Raw genomic sequence first — 25,749 nt, 5'->3', positions numbered from 1 at the left:
TTCTCCGGGAGCGTGCCATGTGGAACCGATCATCACGTCCGAGGACAATCACCTCAAAAAGGGGGTGTAATCGCACACCCCTGTCCCTGTCAATAGTATGACCGGATGAACCGATTCACAAGCTCTCGAGCCGCCTGCGTTCCCAGAACCCATGCGCACGGTCAATAATGACCGCATCCTCAGGGGAGATCTGACGTTGCTTCTTACAAAAGTGTTCCACCACAGCAGACCTACCATAGTTCGCGGTCTTGATGGAGGTCCAATCTTCCTCCAGACGGTCTTTTAGACGTTGCCCTGTCTCCCCCACAATCTGGGCACTTAATCTCATAAACTACACTACTGGTGGAATCCCGGGTTACGGGGTTTTTGACCTGAGACACCACTGTGTGCATCCTCTGCCCCGGAAGCTGCACACAGTGGTGTCTCAGGTCAAAGACCCCGTAACCCGGGATTCCACCAGTAGTGTAGTTTATGAGATTAAGTGCCCAGATTGTGGGGGAGACAGGGCAACGTCTAAAAGACCGTCTGGAGGAAGATTGGACCTCCATCAAGACCGCGAACTATGGTAGGTCTGCTGTGGTGGAACACTTTTGTAAGAAGCAACGTCAGATCTCCCCTGAGGATGCGGTCATTATTGACCGTGCGCATGGGTTCTGGGAACGCAGGCGGCTCGAGAGCTTGTGAATCGGTTCATCCGGTCATACTATTGACAGGGACAGGGGTGTGCGATTACACCCCCTTTTTGAGGTGATTGTCCTCAGACATGATGATCGGTTCCACATGGCACGCTCCCGGAGAAACTTCCGTCTCCGTGCACAAATAGAGAATACTGACAGTGTTCCTGGTGAGTCACATGAGTGCCGTGGGCCTATTACTTAAGGATGTGTCATTGTAGCAACAGTATACTGTTGAGAAAGGAGACAGCTGTCTCCGGAAGCTTCGGATTTCCAGTATTGTAACTTATTTTAACGATTTTAGCATTGTTGGTTTTTAACTGTTTTAACCGACTTTATTTCTTTTAGCATTTATTGTAATAGTTCAGTTTACTGTATCGTCTTACTTTATTTTATTTTATTAAATATTTAATTACTTGGCTGGTGTTTGAGTATTAATTGTCTTGAACTTGGAAGGGTTGTTTGTGAGCAAAAGATCAAATATGTTGGCTGTGTGGTTAGGATTGTCCGGTATTCTTATAGGTAAATGAACAATCTGTGCAAAGTCGTTAGTAATTGCAAAAGCCTCAGCATCTCGACCAGCTGGGTCGGTGTGATTAGAAAACGGAAGCCAGCTGGAGTTGTGAACATTAAAATCACCAAGGAAAATTACCTCACAGTCATGAAAGTTGTACCGGAGAAAGTCAAGTTGCAAAGAGAGGAAGTAAAACAGCTCCAAGTGATTAGTGGTGTTGTGAGAACAGTAGAGACAATAGATGAATTTGACAAAATGAGATAGAAAGATTTTAAGCCAGAGAAGATCAAAAAGAGGAGATTCCACATTACCAAGTCTCTGACAGGGAATATGCACAAGTACCACCTTTGAGTCGAAAGGAATCATACAGCAAATAATTTGGTCAACTAATATTGAGGTTGTTAAAGATCCATTTTCAATAAATCATCCAAGGACACCATAACTCAGAAGGAAATGCTTGCAGGCATTTTCAATGGTAGTCACAAGTTTGTTGCATGCAAAGCCTGTGGCATGTGCACTAAGGTCAATCTAGTAGACAAACTAAGTGCAATTGATGATTCTTTTCTTTGCATCTAATGTAAAGGATGTATTGATCTCAAATTAAAACTTGGTGCCTTACTAGAAGAATTTGAGTCATAGAAGAAACAAGTGGAACTCATCAGGAACTCAAGTATCTTGTGACCTGCCAAGTGATGCACCTCCAATTTGGGTCCCTGAACAGACCAGAAGTCAAATGCATAATGCTCTCGTTAAAGGAGATTCGGTTTTAACAGGAGACTACTATCAGGGAAAGATTTTTTGTAATGAAGATAGTTGGTGCAGAACCAGGGGAGAGAGTGTTTGCCAGGACCAATGACTGATGATGTCACCAACAAATTGTCAGATTTTAAGGTGGGTGGGGGTTAAAAAGTGTTATTATTCATATCAGGACTAACAATATTGAATGAACACAGGTGGACAATTTCTTGGATAAATAAAGGACCATGCTGAAAAAATTATCCCTCCTAACTTAAGACTTGAGGAACTCTGTCAAGGCTCTGCTAATGGATTTTATCAGCTTAACCCTCCCACTCTTCTAGGTAAAAGAAATCTATTTTGTAGAGATAGTATTTATTTGAACAAAGGTGGTGCAAGGGTTTTTGCCTTGGGATATTTTAAAAGGTTCGGGGAAATTGCTAGTTAGGCAGGTGAAGAGTTGTTGTTGTTTTGGTTTTTAGGAGCATTGGCAACTACGGCCATATTGCTCCGGGGATATATTCCGCATCCTCTGTATTTGGTGGTCACGGGCTCAAACCCCGGTCTAATCAAGAAGTGTGTGCTACGCACTGCTGCTCCTTCCCACCTGGCTACAGAGGCGCTGAGTGAAGAGTAATGCTAATACGTTTATCTGATGTATCATTCTTGTTTGTTGCTGTAACAGCCAATGTTGAGAACATTTCAAAAGAGCAGAAAGATAAGGCTATGGAAATAACCTTAATTAACTTCATGGGGTGTGTCAGGGTAATAAACTATAGAAGAATAATTAGTCTTCAATGTGTCTACCATAATATCGGGAGTGTTGTCAATAAAATGGATAAATTCAAACTCATGGTAAGGCTAACTAATGCTGACTTAGCAGGGATAACAGAAAATGGTGCCTACTAGAAATCTGGGATGACAAGTTCCACTATAGCAGTGGTGACCAACTTAATTTGTGATGCGATCTACTTTTTTTCTTCAAAATGCGCCACGATCTACCATCTCAAGAATTTCATTGCACAATGGTTAAAAATGTTAATTAACACATATTGAAAAGTGTTGTTTATAAATTTTAAAATAAAATACAATGCAGAATTCTTGTTTTAAATTAATACCTATTTAAATTTTTAATTTATGTGAAGTTCGTGTCTTCGTGTCATCTGCCAACCTTTCACAATCGGGGATATACCGTGATAAGGCCAACCGTAAAAATGTTCTGTATGCAAGTCCGCAAGAGTAGAGCGATTCATCGTCTTTGTTTGTTTAAAACACGAAAAGGCCTATTCACATAGATATGTTGAACCAAAACAGGAATTTAAAATTTCACTGCATTTTTTTACATTTGGATACTTTTCTCGGCAAACATATTTCCAAAAGTCTTCTTCTGATGATCTGGCTTTTAGGAAGATATTGTTTCGCAATGTATTAATTTCATTTTCAAGTAATATTTTCTCCATGTGAAAAATCTCGGCGATTTTTTCTGCAATTTCTGGATAATAAGATATATTGAACAATGTCTTCAATTGTCTTCAATGTCTTCAAGGTGTGGCCTAACCATTGCCTTATACAAAGGGGTTAATCACCTACTTATCCCTGCTAGCAAAATTCCTACATATCACTGACAAGATTCCATGACCTGCTCTGTCTGCACTGCTCAGAGAACTTCATATCTGACTGCACAATTACCGGCAGGTCTTTTTCATTCTCCAATACCCTGAGTGAGGTACCACACGGTACATTTCTCTTGCGTTAGTGTTACGTACAGGCAGTACTTTGCATTTGTATGTTACACTTCAATTGCCACTTCTCAGCCCATCTGCCTAATTTTCTAGATCCTATGCAGTAGCGTAGTGTCTTTACTGTCATTAACAACCCTGCCAAACTTTGTATCATCTGCAGATTTGGACATTAAGCCAGATATACCTTCATCGATATCAGTGATAAATACACAAAACAACAATGGGTCTGGCAGCGAACCCTGGGGAACTCCACTAATAACATTAGTCCACATAGAGCAGTGTCCATTTATTACCACTCTCTGCCATCTCCCACTCAACTATCTCTTTATCCATTGTAGCAACTTGCCCTTAATGCCATACTGCTCAAATTTATACAGCAGTCTTCCATGCGCAACAGTATCAAAAGCTTTCCTGAAATCCAAGTATATGATATCGAAATAATTTCTTGCATCCTTTGTGACCACATCGTAGTATGCAATTATATTGGTCAGACAAGACTTCCCCTTAACAAACCAATGCTGTGTCTGAACTATTACTGCAGTCTTGTCTAGATGATCCTGCAATGCTTCTTTAACCAGTGACTCCATTATTTTTCCAGATATAGAAGTTAAACTAACAGGTCTATAATTAATTGTTTCATCCTTTGAACCTCGTTTGTGAATTGTGGATACATTTGCTCATCTCCAGTCCACGAGGACCTCCGCTGAATCACAGGTACCCTCATAATTATGGCTAAGGGTTTGCTTACTTCCCTCGCTGCCTCCTTCAATATAACTGGATAGATTACATCCACCACAGGTGCCTTTTTTATGTTTAACTACAACAATTTCTCCTCCACTTTGCTTTCCGTTATTACAAAATCATTTTGCTCCCTACCAGAGTTTAGTAAACTTCTGTCTTCCCATTCCTTACAGAATTCCTCATGTGTGAACGTAGATGCAAAATACTCATTCAGTTTGTCAGCTTTCTGAGCAGGATCATCAACAGTCGAACCATCGACGTCAAGTGGACCAATCTGATTCATCTCCTTCCTTCTATAGTTTACATAAGTAAAGAAGTCTTTGTTGTTTTTCTTTGCATCCTTTGCCAAGGATTTCTCGTAGTCAACCTTCGGCTTGCCTAGACTCCATTGTGACTTGATTACAGACTAGCTTATATCTGCCATAGTCTTCTGTGTCACCTGATAATTTATATGCATCCCATGCATTTTTCTTCTTTGCCACAAGCCTCATTAGTTCATCTGACATCCATTTAGTAAATCTTGAACAGTATTTCTTAGTTGGTATGAAAAGCCTAGTAGCTTCCAAGATTAATTCCTCGAAGGCTTCCCATTTAGAATTCGCTATTTTTAACTTAATCACTTGATCCCACTGTACAGAATTTAAAAACTGTCTGAGACACTGTAGTCGCCATTAAGAAAGCAAAAACCCTTCCCTTTACCCTTGATAGTAGTTACATCTTTAAGTAAACCCCACATCAGTACACTGTGATCACTGTCACCTAGTGGTTCCTTTATCTGCAAATTCTTAATGCAAGAATAATCACTGCTGATAATCTGATCAAGACTATTACTTCCTCTGGTTGCCCCTCGAATATGTTGCTATAGAAAACAATCCTCCAATAAATACACAAAAGTCTTGCTAGCGTGCAAGTGACCAACCACAAGTTCCAGTCAATATCTGGAAATTTAAAATCCACCATTACAAGACATTCTGCTTTACTGGCCCACTCTGGCCAATTGTTCGTTGTATTCATCAAAGTCATTAGGCCAATAAGACACTCCTACTACATTTTCCCTTTCCCAGCATTTACGTCGCACAAAACTGACTCAACATTGCACTGTCCACCAATGTCAACTGGATGCACTTCCTTAGGTTTCATGTGTTTATTAACTGACAGCATAATCCCTCCTCCCTGCCTATCCTGTCTATCCTTTCTGTATACATTGTACTCCCCAAATTCCAATTCTGCACTGCTTATATCTATGTGACACCAAATCTCTGATAACCCAACAATATCTGTTTGATGTCTTGACTAGCACTTCAAATTCATCAGATTTATTTACTATACTTCTAGCATTGGTGTACATGCAAGTATACATGCACCTGTTCTTACTCTTAGTTACCCTAACACAGTCCATGTATTTACTTGTTCCATGCTGACGCCCAGCAGTCCTTGAAAACCCCAGCTGACAGCATAATCCCTCCTCCCTGCCTATCCTGTCTATCCTTTCTGTATACATTGTACTCCCCAAATTCCAATTCTGCACTGCTTATATCTATGTGACACCAAATCTCTGATAACCCAACAATATCTGTTTGATGTCTTGACTAGCACTTCAAATTCATCAGATTTATTTACTATACTTCTAGCATTGGTGTACATGCAAGTATACATGCACCTGTTCTTACTCTTAGTTACCCTAACACAGTCCATGTATTTACTTGTTCCATGCTGACGCCCAGCAGTCCTTGAAAACCCCAGCAACTTGCTCTCTAGGCTGCTGTTCATTCCAATAGAAGCAGTGCAAGAATCACTTTCGCCTCTGCATGTGGCTACTGTTGATCTTTTAGTTTGTGAATCCTCCCCCCAAGCTAGCATTTTTCCGACCCACCTAACACTGCCTCGATCACATCAGCAAATATGAAGAATAGGCACCTGCAGGGCAGTCAGTTGAAGTGTTTAAGGCTTTGAATAGATTAAGTAAGCTGAATGTTAATGGCATTATTACTCTTGCTGAGGCAACACACATGAGCAGACAAATTTAAGATGAGGAAGGATGGTTGCAGGATAGATTTGCAGCAGAAGTTTGCCTTCAACCAGTCAATAGTTGATTGTTGGAACAGGCTTTCATCTGTTGTTGCAGAAGTAGACTGAATAACTTTAAGGAAGAACTAGACAAATTCTTTCAGGGTATGGATGAGTGAAGTGTGTAGTTTTTTTTTTTTTTTTTTTGCCTGACGCTATATAAGCTTGCTTTCTGGTATGATTTTCCACCACTACTACTATTATCTGTTGTTGTTGAAGTGGATAGTTTGAATAAATTCAAGGAACAACTAGACGAAGAAGAACCATTCAAGGGGATGGATAAGCAATGTTGGATTTTTTTTTTTTTTTCTGCTGATTGTTGTATAAGATTGCTTTCTTGCATCATTTGCCACTATTAAAAACAATAAATTGTGGAAGCTTCTTTAGAAGACTTATGCCAAACATAATCAAAAGTCCAAAATGCCAAGAACAGCTGCTTGAGTTCACTAAACTTTTCCAGCTAAAATAGGTTATCAGTGGTGGAATCGACATTGACAACCATTCATCTGATGGAAGGTTTTGAAATGTAAGAGTGATCAGTTGATAGAATATAAATATGTACAATGGAATGATAACTGGGAGGGATTTGACATTTTTAAGGAACTAGCTGGACATAAGCAAATCTCCATGAAAAATTAAAAACACAGTGGAATAAGTGTAAGAAAAGTAATTTTAAAAAAACATCGCCAATCTCCATAATACGGGTTTTGAGGATAAGTTCAAAAATTAGGTGGTGGGCTCAAAGAAAGCTCACACTGTGTCAATTATTTCTTCCAAGCTTATTAAGTGATTATTTTATTAAAACAGTTGGGTATTCTTTGATAATATCGTGGGAAAAGTGGGTTTCACAGTTCATTGAAAATCAGATTTCTTTTTGGATTAATATTACTGGCTACATTCCTCAATTGAGATCTGTTTATTTCTCAGTCTTTTCACAGAATTTCAAGAGTTCAAAAATTAAACTTCCAACTTGTATCCATCTTATGTCATCAGACTATGAGATTACTGGATATGTAGTAGAAACTTGGTAATCTTTTAATTGTGATCTCTGCACTCAGTTCTAATTTTAATTATGCCATTGTTACTACCTCAATAGTTGCCAAGGCATGTGGGGTTTTCTCTCTACTTTTGTTGAGACTGTTTTTATATGATTTGGCTGTGTTCATTAACCTGGCAGTTGAGGAAATACCATTCCCATGTTAACTGTTACTCAATGATTAAAATTCTGAAATTTTTTCTACCTTTCTAAATACGATCAAACTTTTACTGCAATAGTTTCTAAAGTAATTTTCTTATGGTTTTTGCACAGAAATTGGTTATGAGGACCTGTCAGGTATTCCACCACCAGTTTTGAAACTGTTTTGATTTTGCTCGAAGAACAGAATGTACCAGACAAACAGTGATGCTGTTTGTTTAAAGTTTCAGTTTACTTGTTTTTCCTCTCTCACTAGGTCAGTAAACATCTACTATTCTACCCTAGTTGTTTTTGAATGATTTATTGTTTCCACAGCATCAGGATGGATACCACAAAACCCAGCTTTCTCTCAAAATGGCTACTAATCTGGAGAAAGCAACATACATAGTTCAATTTTGTGCACTGTGAAGGATGCCAATTTTGAAATAAGCCTGAAAATGGAAGTAACTAATGATATCGAATACAGTAATACCCCGACTTACGCGAACTCGGAGTTACGCGGTTCTTGATTTTTTTCGTTTGGCAACACTGCCGCCCACTACTTCAAGGTTGTTTTTCGTATGTTATCGATATACGGTGCGACGGCGGAGAATGAGAGCGAAAGATGAACAAAATTCAACTTTGCTGCTTTTATGTTTTTTATATCAGTGAAGGGGAAACACATTTCACCATAATAACGTAAAAACCAACACAATTCCAGCTATCGGTATAATCGCAAATGCAATTAGATCGAGTTTACTACCAGTTTATAAGAGATTTCACTAGCAGAAATGCAACTTGATTTTTATTGTTTTATGGTAGTAACCCCTAGAAATGTGAGGTGTTAATAGTGTATCTCTGCCTTTATGGTGTTGTTTATTCAGTTGCTACATGCACGCAGCTTTGTTTATGCGTATCAAGCGTGCCTCCTCGTTTTGTAATTGTGCTTTATTCCCTAAAAATGAGTAAAATACTTAATTAAAAGGTGTGAAAAGGAAGCGTCCTGGTGAAGACACTGCAGATTCAGAGAGAAAAAGAAAAGCAATTATCGATAAACAGAGGCGGACTGGATCAAAAATTCTTACCCGGGAAAATTTATAGTGGCCTCATACTATGGTTTATGGCCAAAATCACACTGGCCCACCGGGGTTTCCCCGGTAAGGCTTATGGCCAGTCCGCCTCTGTCGATAGAGAAAAAATATAAAATTGTGAAACGCTTTGAGCAAAATGAAAGACCATGTGATATTGCACGTGCTACAGGCCTAAACGAAGCAACGGCGAAAAGCACATGACAATTGCAAACTTGACAGGTTGAAAATTGAAAAGGGCTCAATTGTAAAGGGCTTAAAAATTTTAGAAAACATAGACTCCAACGAAGAACGCGTTATAGCTACAAAGCAAGGAATAAAAAAATTATTAGCTTGCTACGAAGAAATTCTGCGTGAAAAAAAGAACGCGCTGTGTCGTCAGACGAATTTGTTAGATTTTATGAAGCCATCGACATCGAAATAACTTTTTAACGTAAGTCATTTGTTTTTTAATACATATTTTGTATTAATATGTATAAAGAACTGCAATTTTATTAATATTTTTCTTATAAACTAGTGTTTTTGTTAGTCCTTGGTCCCAATTATGCAAAATTTATATGTATTTATATGCAAAGTTGTACCCCGACTTACGCGAATTCGACTTACGCGATTTTCGTCGGACCCACCTATCGCGTAACTTTGGGGTATTACTGTATACTTAATAGATTCTTTCAATAATACTAATATGCATAACAAGCAGAAATATATGTGCACATATGCAGTTTGAAATTTCATGCACTTAACAGCCTTTTAAACAGGAAAATGGCAGACACTAAGAGACAGATGTTTCTGTTTCATGTCTTTTTTTTTTTTTTTTTTTTTTTGGAATTTTTAGCAAAATTAATGTAATTTTTGTTTTTCTGAAAATAAAAGGTCCAATAAAACACTGCATGTTTTAAAACTTAAAAAGTTACATACAGTAAGTATTGCAATTCAGACGTACAAGTTAGTGCCATGCATTATTTTTGTACATAGTGGTACGTTAACCAAAGTTAAATATGTGTCATTATTTCATTCGATCTCATATTGTGAATGACTTCACAACGAGTTGCCTATTCAGTTACACTTTGAATAAGTAATGCTTCCCCAATAGAGAAGATTAATGTTACTTATTCTCAACAGACACCACACCCAGATGGCCATTTCAGTGCTATCTGGTCCTTCATCATTGGGTCGGTACCAGTGTTACAACAACTGACAACCCAGTTGCGAAAATATCTCCACATGAGAGATGCCAATGGTGTGGTAGTTTAATACTCAGTCAAAATTTTAGGGTTAAAAGCCTCAGACTTCGACAAAATTACAGACGTAACAAGTTAGTGTAATGCACCATTTCTGTAAGTAATAAGTTCTCTGAAGTTAATTACATGGCATCGTTTCATTAAACTCATATCATGAATGCTTTCACAATGAGTTGCTTATTCAGTTATACTTCAAATAGTCATCCACCCACCAATGAAGGGCAAACAGCCCTGAAACGGCCATCTGGGTGGTGGTATCCACTAAGAATAAGAAACATTAGTCTTCTCTATTGGAGAAGTGATACTTATTCGAAATATAACTGAATAGGTAACTCACTGTGAAGGCATTCACGTGAGATTTAACAAAACGATGCCATGTAATTAACACTGGTTACCTTAATAATAAAGAAATTATGCACTGCCCTAACTTTGTACATCTGTAATTTTTTCCACAATCTGCAGCTTTTAGCCATAAAAATTTTGACAGTCATTATACCACCAGGTACCCCAATGAAAGGCATCTGCCCTTTCAATCCACCAATGAAAGGGCAGATGCCTCAAAACAGCAGTCTGGGTGGTGGTGTCCACTGAGAATAAGTAATATTAGTCTTCTCTACTGGGGAAGCATTACTTATTCAAAGTATAATCAAACAGGTAACTCTTTGTGAAGGCATTCACAACATGAGATTTAACAAAACAATGCCATGTAATTAATGTTGGTTAATTTACTATATAAAGAAATTATGCATTGTTCTAACTGACACATCTATAATTTTTTTGGAGTCTCGGGCTTTTAGCTCTAACAATTTTGACTAAATAATCCAGTCCATTAAAAAAAAGATCAAGATCAAAAGATAATGGAATCATTATGGAATCACAATGATTCCACGCCGCCAACTCAGACATGTTTATGGAGAATTCAATTTACAATATACTATACCCCCACCCCCATCCCTAGGATCTACTACTCTGAGTGATAAACAACCCAAGTGAATTCTACAGTACTGCAGGATACAAAATTTGAAATTCGTGTTTTGACAAAGTTGCTCTTTTTTTTTTTTTTTCTTCTTCTTCCTTTTTTTTCCTTTTTATGTCCCTCTTGGGGAGGGGGGATTTAATAATAATATACCACACTTGATTATATTGGTGCTATATATAACCACGTGAAATATAACAAAGTTGCACTGTACTTTCCTTTAATATTCTGTAAAAGGAAATGTTAAACAATGTTAAAAATCAACGATTCTTTTATTTTGCCTATATTTTCTAAAAAACAACAGATTTGAGTATTATCGGTCAAACGTAGAAGATAACTCATTTTTTATATTCCTTCCCTTCAGTTTATTATTACCATACATATAGTGACTACCAAATACGGAGGATGCGGAAAGGTCAGGGAATGACCACTGCATATCCCCAGAGCAATATGGCCTTAGTTGCTAATGCTCCTAAAAACCAAATAACAAACAACAACCATACATATATTAGCAGTTTTAGTCTTTAAACCCTCTCTGTTCTCTGTGCTGATTTATATATCAGTTGGTAGCACATTCTAATTACTTCTACTCATTTTATACTGTAATGTATTCTGTACTAACTCACCTACATATAATGAGGAACTGATCGATCTGCCTGTCAGACAAACCATGGTGTGGAGTGTAAACTAATTCTTCTAAATCTTCTGCTCTTCTGTCATCCTCAACACCTGAAAGAAAACTGAAATGTGTACTTTTTGTACAGGAAAGAAAGTGTGATACACTGCACTTTTAATTTTACTCATTATGTAAGTATTACCTTCTGGAAGTAAAGGTGGAATTTCAGCTTGATACCTTGGTCCTACTCTAATTTCCCCTTTATCGGCTAAGAGGGTCTTTTGTTGCGGATCATATACCAGAGAATAGAAAAAAGAATCCTAAAATATGAAATTACATCATCAGCTTATGAATTAAGACTTACACAAAGAAAAAATATAAATAAAAAATACATTTAAAAATGCAGCAAGACTTACATATTTATTAGAGATTAACCTTCTGGATCAAAAAAATCAAATATAATAATTCTTTAATTATATCAACGAACGAAAATAACACGAATCATTAAAAATTAAACATAAAACAGTAGAAAAGTACAGACTGATTAAAATCTGATTTAAAAAAGTAAAAATGCATATTAAAATTAATTTATTTAAATATAATAAAACTTCTATTCCCCTTCATCAGTTTGGTGAGATGTGCTAATGAAGATGACACAGTGATAACTGTGCTACAAAATCTGTCTAATGGAAAATTATTACACAGAAAGTATGCAAAGCACAGTAAATTAAAATCTGTGATAATAAGGGTGGAAACACACTATTATCACTTCACGAGACTTCACTCGTATACGTATACATATCTAACATCAAATGTGGAGGAGCTGTTATTTACCAATTAGTTTTATTGCTCGGAGAGCACCGTTGTTATTTGCTGTATTCACAAGATAACACGTCGGGGGTTCAAGGCCAAATGACATTGTCAGAAGCTCAGATTTTTCTGTTCGAACAGAAATTTCGTTAGGTGTGACCGCGTGACAAGAGGAAAATGGAGGAAATGCTAATAGAAAATTAAATTTGAAGTAAATAATCTGTTTTCAGCGCAGAAGTAAGAATATCCGAAAACAAATACAACAACTACAAGGACATTGCTCCTGTGCCTATTCCGAAGCACCCTCCACTTGGACCAGCTACTCGGCATACTCCCGCAAATGTCCAGTCACAGGGATGCTCAAAAATGGCCAAAGGAGGAAAATAGACCAACAGAATTACAAATTGAGAGGACGAACAAGTCGATCATTTCAATTTGCACAACTCATAACAATTTCTTACAAGTTCAATTTTTAGGGTTGAGAAGTAGTTTTTTATTGTTATTAAATTTCATTAAAAATTTTTCTTTTGTATTTTGACAGAATAAGTCCTTATTCAAAATTAAACTTGCAGTATTTTAACTTTCCTTTAACATATAACTAATTTTTCCTTAGCGCTGGCTGAATTTCGAAATTGCGTATTTTGCCCTTGAATGTCACCTTAATTGGATTATATAGGAAATTAAATTCTTCTTTATTCGTCCGTAAGTACATCATGAAACGATTTATCTTCTTCTAAGTCCTGCAGTAAATGATGGAATTTGCCTTTTTCTGTTCCAGTTGATGTCATGTATCCATTGTGTACGCTTTTGTTTTATAAGAAAAGCGCATGCTTTTTCTAAATCTTCTTCAAAATCTGGAAGAGGAGGATGAACTGTGGCAATTCATTTCACTTCAGCTTTTCTCAAAGAGAATGAACCATATACAACGTTACAAGTTGTCAGACATACCCCCTTTTGGAAATATAATAAAATTTCCAAGATACTCCTTTTTTAACATTTTAAAAAAGCAGAAATCATAAAACACCCTGTTGAGATGATTATTTAGAAAGAATTGACTGACAATAAAGTTGTTGAAATGCACCCTTAATTAAAGACTCAATAACAACATTCTATCTTATTTACAAAGAGGTTTGTAGAATATTTATATTATGCTTACTTTGTAACCTTTTACATTCTACTTTACTTCTTTTTTATTTCGTTGTAATGGTTTAAGGCTCGGGCAACAAATTTTTTTTATTTAAAATTCCCAATATCAATATCAATTTGCTGTATGAAGAATATGTTCTGTTGAAATCATTCCATATAAATATTGAGACCAAAGCCCTCAAAAATACCACAGAAGTTTGGATAAAAATTTTAAATGCGTACAAAGTATGTAATACAGAAAAAAATATTAATTTTGTTTTTGCTTTGCCTCACCCAAATACAATGAGTGAGTAAGTATTTAGCTCAATGTTTAATGCATAGAAAAAGGATAGAAATAAATTAGACCTAAAGAATGTTGAAGGAGAACTGCTGCAGAAAACCAATCACAATATATCATGCAAAGAATTTTATGCATTATGTACTAAAAAAGGAAAAACTGTTGAAGAAAATTTGCTCAAATGAAAAGTATTCCTAGGTAAATATTTTCTTTTTGATAAAATAAATAAGGTTTTACTGAATATGTATTGTAAACAATTATGTAAAACATTTGATGTTAATATTTATAAAAAGTTTCCTTTAGTGTTTATAACTCTTGCAATAAAATTTTCCGAATTAAACGAATTAAAGCACGGGCTATAATTCGGTTAATTTTATTACAATTTGACTAATTTTGCATTCCACAAACTTGTAAAAATCAACAAAATATAGAAATAAAATGGTTATTAAAATTGTTCGGCTTTCTTAAATATAATACAAGTACCCCTAAATGAGGAATGAATACCCCAAACATAAGCATGAATACCTTGAGATCAAATTTTTAATCTGGCCACCCTATGTTACAGTGACGTTTCTTCTCCGACTGACTTTGCAGTTTACACTAAACAGGGACCACAGAGTACTACTCTGTGACCGGGACATGACGAGAGTCCCGTGACGTGATAATAGTGTGTTTCCGCCTTAACTATCATATCACGGACTGTCCCTGTGTCATTTGGTGTCATTCTGTATAATAACAACCTCTCTGACAGAGTAAATCACTATGTCTTAGCTGTGGTGCCCGGTTTGCCTAATAAATTAATAGCCTTTAACAATGAGTCTATGAGCAAATGTCATTCCTGCCAATAATAGCAGAATATATGTCTCAGTGAACTAAACAAAAGAAAACAACCATAGAAGACTGGATAGAGGGTAATGGATCACTTTATTTGTTTACATAACACATTACATGTTTGCAATGTAATGATTTATATAAATAAGTGGTTAAGTATACAAATAAATGAGTAATAAATAAATGACAACATATGCAAATGCACAGAAAATAAATTAACCAACAATCACATAGCAGTGACTTTTCCCCACCAGCTTTAAGATAATAATATACATATCACAAAGTGAGGATAACAAAATGACATGATGAGAGAAACAATAAAAGTGAAGAAAGTTGTAAATCAATTTACTAAGTAAAAGGAAGTGAGATAAAGACAGCATAAATACCTCATAAGATTCCTGAAATCAAAAAATGACTGAGAAGCTCCAACTGCATATATTTAAAGAATGTATTTATAAAATATTTTTAAAAACACAGTGTATACATACAGTAAAATCTCGTTAATACAAACTTCGTTTATACAAAGTACTCATTTACATAAAGTATATACCATTCCCCTGCGAAAGGATAGGCTTTTCTAGGTAAATATATTCGTTTATTATAAAATTCGGTTATATGTATTACAAAGTTATTTTTCACCCAGTGAGAAATAAATATTGTCATTTTGTATGTTTAATACAAATCTTGCCAGAGTGATCCGATTATTGCCACGGCCACCTAGCTCCCTGCTTCCCAAAGGATGGCACTGACTTGTTAGAAATTAGCTTTGTGTAAACAAAAGCAGTTTATGGTAGCTACAACGTCAAGTGCACTCTGAAAAACATCTTTCTGAAGGATGAGTTGTTAAATTAACAAAAGAATAAAAAGTTTTTCTAAGTTGTTTACATGCACTCCCTCGCTCTCCCTGGGAATAAGGCCAGTTGCGATTGTTACCCTAGTTCAAAGAGTCTTTTGCTATCGCATACAGCAATCTGTTTTTTGTGCCATTTTATCTGAGCTGAAGAAAGTCTTTTTCAGAACTTGTCTCTTTAAATTAATTTAATTAAATGAATTTAAAATTTGTTTATATTAAATCTTATCTAGCAGTGTTATGGTGACAAAACATAGATGGACAGAATTAAGCCTAGAAATTAAACTAAAAATTATACAAGAGCCCGATAGGATGGAAAGAAGAAAAACGGACATTGCAGAGGAATACATCCCTTTACCTACTTTATTCACAATACTGAAAAATCAAAAAAGTCTTGAAGTGCATGACACTGGAGCAGCGATGAAAAACAGGAAGCGAATTTGTGGTGCAAAGCACAAGGAGCTTGAAACAAAACTTTTTGGGTGGTACCAACAAATGCATGCATCTAATTTGCCAATATCAGGTTCGATTTTGCAAGAAAAGGCAAATTATCTAGCTCAGCAACATCGCATTAGCGACTTCAAATGCAGCAGGGGCTGGCCCCAAAGATTTAGAGACAGGAATAACTTGGTTCACGAAATGTTTGGGGATGAGTCTGAATTAGTCGACAAAGAAAAGGCTACAGACTGGTTGTGTTCTGTACAGTCCATCCTTGAAAAATATGAGGCAAAGGATACAGAAGAATGGCTTCAGAAAAAAGGAACATTTTGATGATTCAAGACCGTTGTACAGCACATTCTGCCATGACACTTAAGTTGACAAATATACGGCTGTTGTTTTTACCCCCCAAATACCACCAGTTTAATGCAACCACTGGATCAAGGCATTATTTATAACCTCAAGACAGCATATAGAGCCCACCTGATAAGGTACTTCATCCGCAACATAGAAGAAGGGAACAATTTGCAGCCAAATTGGAATGTCTTGGATGATATTCGTAATCTTGTTATTGCTTGGGAAAGTATTACATCAAGTGTAATAATCAACTGATTCAGAAAGAGTAGCTTTGGAGAGAACATCATCAAAAAACATGGTCCAGCAGCCGAATGTGATAGCAACAGTGAGAAATGGAGGAATTTGAAGGAGCATATAGATTTTGTTGGCGAATTTGAAGAGTTTGTAAAGGCGGATGATGAAGTTGCTACCACTGCAATGCCAACACCAGAAGAGCTGCTGGGTACCAAACAAAACAATGATGTTTTTGTTACCGGCGACAGCAAAATTGAAGACGCACGCACACTGCCATCTAAAAAAGATGCCCAAAATGCATTGAACATAATAGAGAATGTGTTGGCCTGCAGTAACGTTGATAAAGAAACAACTATTGCACTTGATAACATCTGTGCTATAGTTAAAAATGCGCATAGGACAAAAACAGTGAAAACAACATTGGATTCTTTCTTTAAATTAGATTAATTTATTAAAAAGTTAATGGTTTGCATGTCTCCGTTTATATTAAGATTGTAATTCTTTTTACTGTGATACTAAAAAAATATTGTATATATATCAAAATATGTCTATTTCTACTGTTCTTCTTATTCGTAAACTATTAGTGTATACGAGGGTGATACTAACGTTCCTACTTCTATTGCTATTTTTCATCTTTATTTATCTAAAATATTCCTTTTTCCCTTCCCTATCCTCAACAATCCCTGTACAATATTTTCATTTCCGTTAATATTGCTTTTCTCTTAGTTTATCTTACAAATAAATTAAAATTTTTAAAAAATATTTTATTCCTATTACTGTATTGTTAGACAAGGCTTTTGTTTTTTATTTTATTAATTTATTTTTGATATTATTATTATTTATTGTTATTATTTAGGTCCCTTGAACTTTGTATTAACGAGATTCCACTGAATATATACCTCCCCGCCTCTTTCCTTCTATTACGTATATTTTCCACACCAACTTATTTCTGCTACGCATTTCTTGAAAACTCCAGGTATCGTTCAATTCTTATTATACTTTCAGTTTCATTTTAGATTTGTTTCTCGGCATGTTTCAACCTACATAAATTTTTCCTTACAATACAAGCATTTGATATTAGCTCTCTTTTATACTAACATTTATATAAGCCAGAGCCCTGGGTTATGAAGCCCAGAGGTTGGGCTTCATAACCCCAGCAAGCTCAGTGTTATTGAATAACTTTTTCTTTGCATTTTTATCTTTCTGCTGTCTATTTCTACTGTTCTTCTCATTCGTAAAACTATTAGTGTATACGAGAATGATAAGAACGTTCCTACTATCCTACTTCTATTGCTATTTTTCATCTTTATTTATCTAAAATATTCCTTTTTCCCTTCCCTATCCTCAATTTAATACCTCACCCTATACCATGTGCTCGTTCCAAATTTATTTATCAAATTATCGAATTCCAATCTACACAAAATTAATCCTTTAAATCCTACAATAATTCTACATATTTATATTAACCATATTTATTCTAACTTGATCCTTATTTTTACTTTAATAAATTACACTGCGTTGGGACTACCTTGTCCATACAATATTAGAAAGTGCTAATTTCATTTTCGTTGCATTTTGGCCATTCCCTTTTCTTCTACTATTATGGACAAGTTTAGAAAAGCAGTTCCTGATACATGGTCAGGTGTAGTCCCCTGATGAAATATCTGATCATATATCAATATTTGCTGCAGCTGACATCAGATCAGGCACTTACCTATACCTATATTTGACAATTACCTAAATATTTCCCCCCCATATCTGATGACAAATGTACCACTTCTATTTTTATTTTATTGGTATTTTGCTGTACTAATTTTTCTTTACAGTTCTCCAACCTTCTATTGGCACAGTAATTTAGCCTGTAATTTTCTTAATTCTTCATATCTTTTAGGATATTAACATTCTTTCACCTTTCACATATCTACTACACTTCTTTTTCAACTATCCTCATCCTTCTAGTTACTGGTGCTTTGTGTAACTTTCACATTCATTTATGCACACTTTATTCAATATATTAATGCAAACTTATATATATATATATGACAACATCATTTATCAGACTTTTTTGGCTACGGTGATAGTTTGGATTGTTCCTTCCAGTTCCTTTACTATTGAAACCTCTTATATTGCGCCATTTATGAATTATTTACAATTACATCGTAATTTCATTTGGAGTTATATATGCATTTCACTTCATCAGGAAATTATAGTTATTTAAACATGTTACTCATTTCATATATCTTCAACAGGTTTTACAGTTCCGTTACCATTTGATATCTCCAGAGCTATATCTTTAATACTCTTGGATTTTCTCGGAATTTACCATCTGGAATTTTCTGCAACCATTTATACTGTCTTTAATCTTCTTACTTTCTTGTCAATTAAAAACTGTTTTCTCCCATGGTTCCATAATTCAGGCTACTCTTTCATTCCACATTCTGAGAGATCCACATATCATACATTACAATACATAATAGACTCTAAAAACTACTATAGAGGTCGCTCACTATATCCTTCTATTTGTCTAGTTGTAGGTGGTAGATGACTTTCATCAACCGGTGAAATACCACCACTTTGCTTATTGGAGGCTTGAAGTGGTGAAACCCATGTTTAGTCTCTAGAGCAAAGTTTCCGGCATCCCCCCCCCCCCATACTTCTCCTTCAACCCATGCACGGTACTAAGTACTATAGGTTTTGATACCTTTCGTGTTTGGGGTTTTCATAAAAAAAAAAAAAAAAAACTTACAGCTGCATTTTGCTTTGCATATACAAATCCTGTTTTATTTCCAATTTCAAGAGGCTAATCAAAATCACCGGCTTCTTTGCTGCTACTTTACTTCGAATGCCGTCTACCTTTATTCTATACCTCTTCTGAATGTTTCCCATCTTCAAATGAATTGTACATATGGATACACGTACATCAATACTTGAAAATGTTTACTCTAGTGTACTTTCTTTTTCACAATCAGATATATTCATGCAGCTATGATACTTTCATTTCCAATGTCTTTTCCTATTTAAATACTTCTATGTCCCTCTCATCTTTTAGTTTATTTTAACTTTTGACATATTTACTTTACTCACATCTTTCAATCCGCTTACAGCTTCCTTCCATTATTTTCATCTGGATCCTTGTATTTCTACTTATGTTTTTTTACTTGGCTTTAACTTGCTTTGCATCACTACGCTTTTCTTATATAGTTCAACAGTTAATATTTTCTACCTTTATCGATGCAATTATGTATTCATTTTTTTAAAAAAATTTTATATTTCCCTCATAACAAACAACCTTTACAGTGATTTCTTATAGGCAAATAGTATTGTATTGTACATTAGTGTATAGGGAAACGATATCGAAAGAGGAGACTAAGATCAAACAAGGAAATTAATCTCCACACTCTAAGACAAATTGGGATCTGCAGCAATATCCTCCCTCACATGTTCAATATCGTAAAATTACATAAATCCAACCACCCCTTACAACCAATTGTTTCCTTCAGCAAATCTGCCTTCGCCAATCTTTTCACCTTTTTGGTAAAAATTATATCACCCCTCACAAGAATCTCAAACTTTAGAATTTGAAACACCAACCACGCTTTTGAATGCATAAACTCCACTACAATTTCTGAAGGACATATACTAGCCTCTTTTGACATCATTTCCCTATACACTAATGTACAATTATATTTCACATTAAATTCTTTATGAGAACTCATAACAGCTGATGATACGTTAATCAAACACACTTCCCTTAGTATAAACAGCATTTTAGAACTTACCTCGACTTTACTTGATGCCAGACATTTCCGATTTCTAGACCAAATATTTGGTTTCCCCATGGGACTAGGAATCTCTGCCCCCTTATCTATAATCTATTTAGCCACCATTGAGAATCAAGTACTTCAACCGTTTCCCACAGATATTAAAATCTGCATGCGCTGATGATATATCAGCTAAAATCTATGCTGATGATATATTGTTAATGGGAGATAAACCTTCCATTGACAATCAATTTGTTAAGTTCAACGCTATTCACGACAGGCTTAAATACACTCTTGAAATAGAAAAGACAATAAAGTGAATTTCCTTAACCTCAACATTATATAAAATAGGTACAAATTTAGGTACTAAAATCTACAGAAAAGAAACAAACACAGGGAAATACCTACATTTCCGATTGCACCACCCACTTAGTATTAAAAATCTGTCCTTTATAATCAGATCCACATTGGCATAAAATACTGCTCTTCACATGACGATCTACTCACAGAACTCCAATATCTCACAGAGAAGTTTACTGCTAGACAATATCCCTTGCAACTAATTCATCACATAAATTCCGTTGCCAAACACAGAATTAATAATCCACACAACACAATCCGTGATAACAAACAAAATACATGTGTCATCCTCCCTTTCCACTATAGACTCGCTCGACAATTTTGTCAGATAATTGCCAACACTGATATAACTCTAACATTTTCTTCGTATAATAAATTAGGACCTATGTTTAACGCCTATAAAGAAACACACCATTATCCTATAAGTGACATCAATAATATTGTTTATCTAGTTAAATGTCAACCAGGATGCAACGCATGATATATTGGAAGCACATCTGCAAAATACAGTACAATAAAGACTTCCAATGCACTCGCATACTACCACTATAATAGTTTCAAAACTGATCACGCCAGCACTGAACTCACTCAACACATTCACCTCCATAACCACAATCGTCTAATTGATTCAGCCATTCCTATTATTACTTTAAAATCCAATTACAAAATCTTTCTATATGAAGCGCCCGTTATAGAATGGTGTTACCACTATACTAATCTTAACATTTTGAACACAAAACGTCCAACAAATCTTTCACTGGCCTGAAACCTGTCATGCATGAGGTTCTCACGAGTTTCGCAATGCATCAAGGGAATCAGGACTCTTTAAATATGTAATTCTCCTTACATCTATCATTGCCAACCAAAGACGTCTATACGAAAGTCTCTCGTTATGACTATTGGCCAAATTTAACCTTCACTTTAATATTTTATATAAGACAACCAGGAATAAGATGTGCACTTCTTCCCGGGCTACTTTTAATCACAGATCTTTTAATTTTCTGTTTCTATTTATTAATTTTAATTTTAACTAAATTTCTTAATTAGTTTTAATCCTAATCCACTTTAACTTCATATAACAAAGCAGATCAATTGCGGTGAGTACTGAAGATTAAGCCTTTATGCTATTTCTCCCATTAGTCTAATTTTATACAGTACTTTAAGAGATTCTATCAATCACCTAAATCAAGAAATCAATTAAACACATAGGCATCCATATTCTAGATAAACAACAAGGTCTATAACAAAATTCTAAACAAATATACATTCAACCTTCCCAAGTGCAATAAAAATATATATATGAAACAGTTTGTTTTTCCTCTCTGTATGAGGTGTGCCAATAAAGTTCTGAGACTGGTGACAATAAAAAGAACACAAAGTGAAGAAGATCAAAAATAGTTATAATTTTATTCAAAGTAATAACTACCTGATTGAATGCATTTATTACACCATTTTAAAAGTTTCTGAAAAGAGACAGCGACCACATCCAAAGAGATGACGATCGGCAGTTACATTTTTCTTCATGTCCTCAACATCCTGAAATCTCTTTCCTTGAGGGGAGTTTTCACCTTGCGAAAGATGAAGTCTAACAGTGCTAAATCAGGAGAGTATGGTGGATGACTGATCTGTGCAATGCCATGTTTCGTCAGAAATGTCTTCACAACAAATGCGAAACGGGCTGGGGCAATGTCACAACAAGAACCAGCTGCCTTTCTCTTGAAATTGCGGCCTCACCCAGAATTGACTTTCTCCCTTTCAAGTACAAATTCCTTGTTAATCACGCCCTGCTTGTCAAAAATGTGATCAGCAGTCTTAATCCTTGACTTCTGTAAACAAATCTTTTTGTGCCTTGGTGTTGATTTTGAAGTCTGATACTTCGTCTCTGAAATACATATTGAAACACATAACACTCATCTCTAGTGACAATGCAATTGAAGAAATTAGGATCGTCTTGGAAAATCTGGAGGAAGTCTTCATGTGATGACACTCTTCATTGCTTCTGCTCATGCAAGCAGCTGCAGGCCAATTTGAACAGACCTTCCTTTTAGTAAATCTTCAAGCATAATTTGACAAATCACCTCCTTATTCAATTCATCAGCCATCATTTTAAGGGCGAAATGATGATCTCTTGCCACAATTTCCTGAATGGTTGCAACTGTGTCCTCAATTCGAGAGGTTGACAGTTGCCCACTTCTTGGGTCATCACAAACACATCCTCACATCCATCTTAGAACAACTTAAACCATTCAGACACACTGGTACAACTTAGCATTTCATCACAATAAACAGTTTTTACCATTTCAGACACTTATGCTGAAATGACACTTAGACACTTTTCCCAGTTTAAATCAAAATTTGATATTTGTTCATTGCTCCACTGCATATTCACGACACAGAACTTTAATGCTACTAATGGAACTGGTTGTTATTTGCAGCCTGTCAGCATAGTGGACAATTTCTGCAGCACCATCTGTAGGAGGAGGTTTGAACTACAACAATACTACTTCCATTTATTTTCAAACTCACCATACATGACTGCAACAGCATCAGTGTGGGAACTTTACTGTCACACATTGTATATAAAATTTATATAGAGAGGAAAAACTAGCCAGCAGAAAGCTCAGCAAAAACAGATCCATCCAAAATATCCAATGCAGACAAGGGCAGTACTGCCACTGTTCTTGACTGAAATTTACATAACAGAAGTCAATCTTATTCGAGGTTCAAGTACATACACACTTCTGAAGGGATATTGAAAAGAAATTAAAAGCAAAATTAAACAGCCAAATATGAATACCCTTTACACCAATCATCAGTGGAGGGTTCCAGCTAAGCAGTATAGTACAAGAAGTGGTTAGGCTCATCACACAACTTATTCCTCCAAACCCATTCGTTCAAAAATAGTCGAAACCACTCATAAAAACTCTGGGGGTGTCAGAATTATCCGAGAATCTTTGGTCTGTTTTGATGTAAGTTCCATGTCCACAGCCATATCTCTCAAAGATGCAAAACAGTCTCAAAAACAAATTAGATTTTTGTTGTTGTTTATATAGCACATCAGCAAATAAGATCATATTGTATTGTATGTACTATGTCTGTATAACAGTGTTTTCACTGGCTAATTTGTATGCTGTGCTGGCTAAAAAAAACCAAAATAATTCTGCCTCCACTTTAAGAGCCCTTTCTCTGATGGTGGAGGGATGGTACTGCATTCCTTATTGTCTCCTGATGAAAAAACTTTGAGTGTTTGTAGGCTAAAATTGGACTGATCAGAGAATAGAACTGTAACCCATCTGTCACAACTCTAAGTCACATGTACATGGCACCAGTTTCGATGAGTTCTGTGATGGTTTGGGGTAAATGGAATTTATTTTTTATTTATTTATTTTTTTTTTGTACTTTGCTGCGGCCTCCAGGGTTCCCCCTATACAATGTGGGATAAATGGAATACAAACCACTGGCTTCCTTGCATAGAGTCCACTTGAATTGAGCCTTCCTAACACAGTTTGGTTGGAAATATTTTCATCTGTAGCAGCAGCAGCATCCTCAAGAGACAGTTGATGACAGGACATTGTAAGATTCCATCTTGGTGTTAGAGCTAGATAGTGGCCTGTTCCAGTTGACGTAACCTTCAGGCGACTTTGGCCAGCTCTTCTTGTAATGGTTTCTGTCTCCTGAAACTGCTTCCATAGCACCAAGATGACACTACATGACACATTAAGCCAATGTGCCAACCAGGCAAGCCAGGTAGGTAAAGTGCCTGCCTGGCAACCCAAAGGTCGCGAGTTCGATTCCCGCCTCGGGCTTAGATCACAGTAAAATGCAAAAAACTTTGGGAGGTGCAATATGGTCATAGAAGCTGATGCGCCAACAACTAACACAAAAAAAAAAAAAAAAAAAAAAGCCAATGTGTCACCCCTTGCAACTGCACAGCTTCGAGTTGTCCAATAGCCTGCCTTCTCAAAGATTCATATAAACAATGATGACTTGCCATCCTGAGTACTGGAGATGTGGCTATCCCACTGGGCAAACCAAAAAACAGGAATGAAGTGACATGGTTGCAAACTGTGTTGTTACGGGCATGAATAATTTGCATGTATGGCTCTGTAAGGTGGTAGATCTATTTCTATTGGATACTTGGAATTTGCATGCCAGGATGTCTATTATATTAAATATTTGCCTTTGTAAACACTGTTCACAATAAAATATTCATGAAAAAATCTAATTTTGTTCTGTTAATTTTGTCGAGCAGTGTACTTATCTAGATGGATTTGAGATCAAAACCAAAATATTAGGACACATATGGCCAGGGTCTAGTTATATGGATCCAGGAAAACAGTGGCCTCGATGGATTCTATGGCATTTTAAACCAGATGAATTCAAATTTGAAACAGAAGAGAGTAATCAGTGTGATCAAATTCTATTCTTGGTGATTTTCACACTTGATTACAAGCAGAGCTGTAGAGTATTAAGATTTAAAAATCCCAATACAGCATGGCTCCATCTCATCTAATTTGTTTACCTTTTTTTGAATAAAAAATAGTTGTCTTATTGCTAAGAAGAGGTTTGGATTCAGCATGTTCAACTGCCTATCTCTAAACAGTAAACAGATATTAAAAATTATTTTAAGAAATTTTGCAAATATTTCTTCATGCATGGGTTGATATCTAAGTAGTTAAAGAGCATTGCTTTAGGTTAGAAAAGAGTAATTAAATTACTCAAATTTATACAAGAAAGCTTCAAATTAAGTAAAATATTTCTTACTTCTTTATTGAGGTAATATAGCAGAGACTCTGTCTCATTTAGTAATGTAACTGAGCATTTTCCTCGGATATGAGTGGCTGGTAATGTTTCTACTTGCCGAGATAAAAATAATTCCCGATGTTTCAGCTGATGACGTTCTTTCTCTGCCAGCTGCTCTGTCTCCCGTTCTTGTTCTTCTTCTAAGGCACCTGGTAAACAGACACCATATGCACAAAACCATGCACCAAATAAAACACACACATACCAGATGGTTATAAAATAAGTTTCCCTATTCAGGAGACCCTAGTGTCAAAATGGTTAGAGATAGCACAGTGAAAATCAGTGGGGATGTCATTTAGGATATGGGGAAGCGA

General features: G+C 35.8%; 1 protein-coding gene across 1 annotated transcript in view; it reads right to left on the bottom strand.

Annotated features, from left to right (window-relative positions):
* The window catches only part of LOC150077092 (metastasis-associated protein MTA3-like), a 512,540-nt gene that overhangs the window by 351,099 nt on the left and 135,692 nt on the right, over positions 1–25,749 (bottom strand). The window contains exons 4-6 of the mRNA XM_090386731.1: positions 25,397–25,584; positions 11,771–11,888; positions 11,579–11,681 (exon numbers count right to left, since the gene is read on the bottom strand). Coding sequence (XP_090242857.1) covers positions 11,579–11,681; positions 11,771–11,888; positions 25,397–25,584 — 409 coding nt within the window. The remainder of the gene's footprint in view (positions 1–11,578; positions 11,682–11,770; positions 11,889–25,396; positions 25,585–25,749) is intronic.

This window comes from Mastigoproctus giganteus, chromosome 12 (genome assembly GCF_048544385.1).
Source record: "Mastigoproctus giganteus isolate SK-2022 chromosome 12, ASM4854438v1, whole genome shotgun sequence".
NCBI classification, from domain to species: Eukaryota; Metazoa; Arthropoda; class Arachnida; order Uropygi; family Thelyphonidae; genus Mastigoproctus; species Mastigoproctus giganteus.
This window is presented reverse-complemented; position numbering and strand designations above follow the sequence as displayed.